This window comes from Phaethon lepturus, unplaced genomic scaffold (genome assembly GCF_000687285.1).
Source record: "Phaethon lepturus isolate BGI_N335 unplaced genomic scaffold, ASM68728v1 scaffold6731, whole genome shotgun sequence".
Classification (NCBI taxonomy): domain Eukaryota; kingdom Metazoa; phylum Chordata; class Aves; order Phaethontiformes; family Phaethontidae; genus Phaethon; species Phaethon lepturus.
In genome coordinates, this window is record NW_010515428.1 from 12,521 (window position 1) to 20,272 (window position 7,752).

Sequence of the window (7,752 nt, forward strand, 5' to 3'; positions counted from 1 at the left end):
AGCCAGCAGTATTCCCACTGAAACGAGTAGTTATGAAACATTTGACACGGTAGGCAGTAGAGAGCACAGAGGTAGTGATTGATCATGGGTTTGACCTGCTAAGCCTTGAGCCTACAAATGGAGAGACAAAGACTTTCCATCTGCCTATGCAAAACTTTGGATATATCAAGGCTGTGTTTTGAAGAGTGCCTTCAGGCTTTTTCTCAAGACAGGATTCACAGAGTACCCTCTAGTAAAATGCCGGGCTTGTCCCCAGATGTCAGTAACTGACTATGGCTCTTGGTGACTTTTGTGTACCATCAAGCGTGCTCAGACAAGCTGTGTCTTGCCATCCGGGAGGCAGGCATGCATGGGAGGGAGGCAGCAAGGGGAGCAGAACAGTCATGTTGCCCTGCAAGCTCTCCTTTTGAACTGCGTACGCATGCCGCAAGGGATCTGCGTGGGCACGGAGCTCGGCTCACACGTGTCAGCTTCTGCAGGGCAACAAATTCTCTTGTTCCCTCTGCATGGAAAGGGCTTGGGTTTGTGTTCTAGCATGTGGAAAAAATACACTGTGTATTGCATTAACTTCATTCCTTCCCTAGTTTTTTAGGGCAGACGTGGTCATTTTTCCATTTTGGGTGCTCCACTTACTATTTTCTCACAGAGCTTTTGACTCTCGTAAGTTGGCAAATCTCAGCAGTCTTTTCTTTCAGGTTCTGGAAAATTAGATATTTTCCTGTGGATTCAGCTGGGAGTACAAGAGCACTTAAGTACCTTTGTTTTAAATAATAGTTTGTTTTGTAAATGTAATCTGTGGATCTATGTTGCTGTGTCTGCCAGCACCATTCGTCATGTGCTTGTTGCTGTGCAGTTGGAGCTGTACAGAACATCCACCCTCCCTCTCCGAAAGAAAACAAGTTCCCACCACAGAAAACTCTCAGTCCAATTTAAGTGACAGTTGTTGGGAAGCATGAAGAGAGACATGGTATTAATCAAGTCTTAGGTGGGATTTTCAGCAGGGAAAGGAGAATTTAAGTGCTCTGAAGCTGGGTGAAGAATTGTATTACCAAGACATAGAGATGATATATGAATAATGAGCTTGTATGAAAGAATATTGGAAGAGGTTCTGTTTCAAAATCTAATGATTCTGCTGATGTCTAGTGGTGTTAGGCTGATACTGTCAGCTGATTTGGAGGTAGGGTTTGGTGTCTTGATGGACTTTTAAAGTCTGGGAATGATGAGGTGGATTTAATTTGGTAGAGTGAAGAGGTGCTGAGACAGCAGGGATATTGTCAAAGCAGCGGTGTGGGAAAATGGTCTGAATGCAGAGGGTGGGGTGAGCTAGTGTTAGCTAATACCAGGGTAATAGGAAGGAAGAGCCTGGACAAGTATTTTAGCAAAAAACTACTTTGCCTGTAGGTAGAATCTTTTCCAGACAAATGCCAGTAAGTCCTGAAAGATATTTAAGAAGAGTCAACTAAGAGGGTCAGAACAGTTGAGTTGTGATAAAATTGGTAATTTGTGATTCTTCAGTAAGAGCTGCTTAGACTCGGTTCTACAGGACATTAGCCCTGGGTGCTGTCAGCACCCAGACCCTTTAGTTTTGCATAGTTGATCCCAAGTTTAGTGCTGGTCCTATCTAGCGAAAATTATTGAAGGTGCTGATTTAAGAAAAGAGTATTATTGACCAAACCTTGACCTCTTCCCCCCTTTTAACAAATCTTGAAAGGGTGCAGTTATGGTTTGTATTGACATTTAAAAGGAGGCAAGAGCTCCACCTCTGCCTGCCACAGAGATGGAAATACAGATTTCTGTGTGGTAACAGGAAAGAACAGACCCCTGCAGGCAAATACTCTTTCCTTCTTACCCTCCCTGTAGCTGAGAGTTGGAGGCAGCAGTTGGGGAAAACAATAGAGCTGGCTACCTGAAGATGGCTTATGACAAAGGGAGATTAGCCTTGCCAAGTGACTGAGACACTTATCCTCACCTCTGTTTTGTTTTTGTTTTGTTTTTTTTTTTTCCTCCTGCCCTTCAGTCTACTTTCTCCCTGTGCTGAGGCTCTTGTTCTAGATGTGCCTCTGTAAGGAACAGATTCAGTCCAGGTGTATGGTAAGCTAGGGCTGTGATGGGGGAGAAGAAGACAGAAGAACTAAATATAATGAAATAAAAAAAGTTCCCCCCCCCATCAGCAACTTTGGAAAAGTCTTTCCTGAGGCAGACTGTTTCTTTTAACCAGTCACCTCTATTCAATAACGAGGTAATGGGCATGTATGTAATTGCTACCAGCCTCTCTAATCTTTCTCTTTTGTATCCTGAAGGAGCCCAGTATAAAGCATTGCTTAAACAGCACTAACATTCATTACTCGTGATGGAGAATGATGGGCTAAGAGTCAAGCAGCATCTTGCCATGTGATTTATTTCTTTGAGCCATCCAGGTGATGCTTATGCTACCGTGTTATCTGAAATCTGGATCACTTGCTCCCTGTAATGCATGGTAAATCAATGCTGTAACTGAGAAGGCTTTCCTTATCCATCCCCTGCCACCCTCCTCCCTAATCCGTGTTGTCTGGGGGCAGTGGGAAGGGAGGAGTTGCAATCCACAGGAAGCTTGCTGTTGGCAGTGTTCTTCCAAGCAGTGTTAAGTCCCACTGTTTTTCGATTTCTCTCTAGTGAGCACTGGGAGGGGGCCGACAGCCAAAACCTGCCTGTTTCTGGGTGCTGCAGATGTGTGTTAGCGTTTCAGAGATGTAGGTAGGAGTCATCCTGTTCAGCTAGGCAGGACCCTTGCAGAAGACAGTTGGAGGGATTTTTATGGACCACACTCCATACCAAGTGTCTTTCACTGCTAATTTCTAGCCCTTGCTGGAGCAGGGTGCGCTGGGAATACTTTTACAGGTTCATTAGGATATCTGCCTCTTTTTGTCAAGGACGGAATTAGTTTGGCTACTAACAGAACAGTTTCCATCCTCACTGGGCTGGAAAAAGTCTTGGTGGATCACATCCATCTTTTCTGTGGTCTGGTGGATAAGCAAAGTAGTTACTAGTAATTACTTGTTTCCTTCAGGTAGGTAAATATGATGTAGAGGAGAGATAATGATAGGTGGATATGATCTAGGAAATAATTTTTTGGTGTCTTAAGACACACTGATGTAAATATAAACCACAAAATAATATCTCTTTGAAACCTCCCATGGGAGCTTAAAAGCCCTAAAGACTCCCTTCATCATAACAGCTTGGCAGCTTCTGGATACCTCTCCATAGTGGCCATGTAGCCAGAGCAGGTGAAGCCTGTTGGCTTCACTGCAGAAGTAAAAAGGATTTTGCATTTTCTCTGACACAGAGAGGTCCTGCAAGAGAAAAACTGAGCAGCAGCTGTGTTCAAGTTCAGTTCCATCATAGTCTTGTAGCCATGACAAAAGCAAAATTCAGGAAGGGGTAGGTATAGAGTGTACCTAGAAATAAAGGACTCAAAAGTTAGGAAATGCCTCTACTAACACTGTTAATGTTTAAGTATTTATGCTTTGGATTGACTCAGTGGTGTGGTTGGGAAAACCAGTAGGAGGAAAGGAGTGACTTGAAGACAGTCATCTATTTTTCCCTCCTTGCCAGTGAGAGGCAATGCTAGAATGGTTTTGCGTTGTCGTCAGCCAAGCTACAGAATTGGTTGAAACAGGGAAGAAAGAGATTTGCGAGCAGAGCGGCAGGTAGACTTAGGGAAGTGGTTGGTTCTTAGTGTTGGTTTGGGAAACGAGGCTCTGAAGCAAGCTCTCTGGGTATCGGAAAGAAATTGCAGATGCTTGCCCTACTAAAATGAGGCAGAAAGATGACAGATGAGAACAACAAGCTACACAGACTGCTGCAGACCCCTTTTCCTTATGTGCTTTTTTCCCTATTAAAATAAAAAATACTCTTGTTTTTGAGAAATTGGTCCCTGAAGGGGAAACTCAGGAGTTCCCAAAAAACTTCTCAGAGGGTTTTCAGTGCTTTTAAAGCAAAGCCACAACTCTCTATGCAAGGCCTAAGCAGATGGAGGATGCCTTTTGAGAAAGAAGGGATTTTTATCTGGAAATCCTTCTTCTGGGGTGGTCCCTGGGGTGGCCAATAGAAACACTGTTTCACCTCCAGAAGCTCTGCATCCTTCATCTCTTCTGTTTCCTTCTCCAGAAGGGGGTCTCTGTAGGGCTCAGCTCTGGACATGATGTAGTCTAGTGATTCCTCTTACTCTCATGCTGTCTGCTAAGAATTGACTCTCTGGAGAGGGCTCTCCTTTACATACTTGTAAAAGAAGTCCAGGACTAATCCTCTACAGCTAGTCACAGTGAGACTGGAATTTAGTTCCCTTCCCATTTTCAGTTTCATTTACCAGTTTTCTGTGGGCCAGTGACATATTTTTCTATTCTTCTATACAAAATGCCTGCAATTTGTAATAAAACATGTTGCAGTTCTTTACTGCTTTCCATCACTCAGTGTTGTTAACTAACTATTCTTCATAATGTTCCTTTAACTTGAAAGTAGCAGATGTTTCCATCCCTCGCTTGCAGATAGGGGTACTGTAGCACTTGGACAGAGCACTTATCTTTTACAAATATCTGGATGTTTTTAAAAATCCTGAGGAGAAAAGGCCAACTTTTTGGCCTCTGCTTTAATTCTGCACCAAGGAGTTGCTGTAATTTAGGCTCGAAGTTTTCAGTTAAGACTGGGATTTAAGGTGAATGGATTTTCAAAAGGTGCTGTAGTTGAAGGACCCTTTGCCTTCTCTGGCAGCTTGAGCCCATTTCCTGTGAGAGGCTTTCAAGGGCTGATCGGTAGCTTGTAGAAGTTGGCAGTTCTGATTCCTTCCCCTGCTCCCCACCCTTTGCTTCTAAGCCAAGCAAGGGCAGCTTTTATTTTGGCTTTACATTGTGTTTTGGGTTTCTGTTCAGGTCTGTCAAACATTGCACCACGGTATCTGAGCAATGTTCTTTTGCATACAGGGGAAGTTGGGACCATTAATTATGAGTCGCACTAAAAGTAGCGCAGTTACCCAGGAACATGAAGGCAAAAATCGGATGGTTGTGTGGAGGGGAAGTTGCCTCAGGATCATTTTAAAATCGCTACATGTGCCAAGAAGGTTGTTAAGGCTACTCGCTATGTGAGTGGTGGAACTGTGACATTTTGGACAGAGAACGATTAAACTGCTACCATAGTTCTAAATATGCGTTTCTGTGGCATGGTTTGCATTTGTTTCATTTTTTTCCTCCGGCTGCTTTCCTTATTCTGCTGTCATTAGTCCACACCTCATTATATGCTCCTGGAGAGTACATCCCTCTTGCTTGTTAGGATGGTGTAGGTGGTAATTTGCAGTGGTACAAAGTGCTGAAGGAGAGGTAATCAGCTGGGTAAGTCATTACTCTGTGCAGAGACCGACTTGCTGTGCACAGCTTACTTATTCCACATTGTTTAGGACTTAGAGTGTTGTAGTAATTGAAAATGTAATACAAAAACTTCAACTTGCTTGCCTAGGAAAGAAAAAAGGTATGGCTGAATGATGAATACAGGGGATATATTGTCCTATCCTAGTAAAATCTGTAAGTTGAGGGTCTTGGATGCTGTAGTGAATCCAGCAGAATACAGTTCAGTGCAGTAGCCTGCACTAAAATAGCCTTTTACAATGCTGCATTGCTTCTGATTTTCTTTCACAAATATCTCACCCTGAGCCCATGTCAAGCCACAGACAGTTCTTTTGCCATGATCTGACATAGCTCTGGTTACCACATGGCACTTCTTAGTACTTTATGATAAATGTTTGTAACATCAGATTCTTATTCCCTAAGCAGTGTTTTCTCTGTCTCATATTTTTTTCCCAGCTATCCATTGCAATCTGAATCCAAATGGTATTGATCACCCTGTCCCCACAGAAGGTATTAATCTGCAACTTGAAGGTGAAGGAGTTGAGTCGCCCTCTGTTAAGAACACTAGTACTCCAAAAGGGCCTGAGTCAAAAGAGACACCCAAGAGACAACAAGCGGAGCCAGAAATATCTAAGGTAGGTAGGATTGGGTTCTTATTATTTTGGTGAGTCTTAGAGAATCCAGGCTTCTTGAAGTCCTGGCTACTGCTTAAAAAGCATTTATCATCCTGTTAAAGACATACAAAGATGCTAAAGTAACAGTCTGAGGAAGTGGGTATTACAGAAGCAAGGTATAGCTGTAGAGTTTTAGCTGACACATGTCCTGGACATTGCATTATTTTATTTTTCTCTAGATGAAGATAACTAAAATAATGCAATATCTGTTTTTTTCAGGCACTGTGGAGACTTTTTTTTTCCCAAATGACTTGGGTAACAACCAGAATGGGAATAGATATGTTTTCTTTGAGGTTTTTTTTGTTTGCTTGTTTATTTTTCCTGGGGCAGGTAAAGGAAGAGAAAGGTTCTATAGGTATATGAATATACAGATTTTTATATGGGTGACTGAGTTTAATAAACTGTTAACTAATTTTAGGTAAAATACCAGGTCAATTCTTCCGTGTCTGGTATGTCAGTGAATAAACGTACTTCAGAGGTGAATTCCTAAGGACAAATGAAGTGTCTGTTCTCATTCATAAGCTGCTGTTTCTTGTTTGTGTGCAGCAAACATGACTACCAAGTGCAGGTGAATGTGTGCGCTCCAAATGCTTTGGGTGTAGGACAATAATTTGTCAGATATGTTTTTAACTAGAATGAAAAATAAGAGAATGTTTACGATAAAATTGGGAGAGATTCTTTAAAAGCCTTATCAGTCTTTTTGACCTTTAAAGGCCTAAAACTAGGGTTTTGAGAGTGATTTCTGCAGAGTGGAAAATTGAGTTTTTACTGAGTCTGACACTTTAGGAGTTAATAGAGCAAATAAAATGAGTATCTTTTTTTTAAAGGTTCAAAAAAGGCAATAACAATTAATTCAATGACTGAACGAATAAGAGTATTTCATACTGTCATCAGTACCATAAATCTAACAAATAATACACATACAGTCGTGATGTATTTCACTTTTAGAACACAATAGCATTAAACGCTTTGAGCAGTATCCTTGACAATAAAGGCTCGGTGTGAATTCTCCATTCTGATTTTTATCTAAAATATCTAGTTTTAAATGAGTACAATTTAAACTCATTTCATTCTGTCTTAAGTCATTGAACTAGATCCAGTACAGGACGGCATTGATCAAAATCACTGCTACTGGCAGTCTGTTTTGTGGCCAATTATCAAGAATGTTGCTGACTTCTCTTGAACCCTTTGAGAACAGGTTTGTGCTTAGTGCTTTAAATCATCCATTTGGTATCAAGACCACCAAATTTTGGATGGGCTTTGAGACAAAGCTTCCAACCGAAACTATTCTATGGTTCTATAATAATGCATTTACCCAGCTTTTTGCAGACAAAGGCACACTAACCCTGCCTGTGTTTCAACATCACCAGATGAAAATCTGCCCTGTATTGAAAGCTGAGGAGGTATGTTAAGCTCAGAGGAGATTTTACAAGCTTGGTTGTGAAGAAGCTAAATGACGCAATGGGGCTTCCAATTGAGAAGGGGCTCATGTGTGGTTAACATGGAACACAGTCAGATCCAGCTTGTCTTTGCTTGCAAAAGGCTTATCCTAGTGGAAAATAAAGATGAAATATATCTGTGATTTAATGTAATGGAGCCTGTTTCCACTGTGAGAGCTGTACTTGTTGGATTGATGAATAGAAAACCATTTCCAAGGCTGTCCCTGCTGGAGATAGCTGGGGAAGAGGGGAAGTGGGGAAGTGCAG

General features: G+C 41.8%; 1 protein-coding gene across 1 annotated transcript; it reads left to right on the forward strand.

Annotated features, from left to right (window-relative positions):
* Positions 1-5,828: 5,828 nt before the first annotated feature.
* SAMD12 (sterile alpha motif domain containing 12) lies at positions 5,829-7,229 on the forward strand (the record flags this gene model as incomplete). Its single annotated transcript, XM_010295768.1, has 3 exons — positions 5,829-6,007; positions 6,465-6,495; positions 7,129-7,229. Coding segments are annotated over 3 exons (311 nt in total), but the record flags the coding sequence as incomplete, so codon positions are not given.
* Positions 7,230-7,752: the final 523 nt, after the last annotated feature.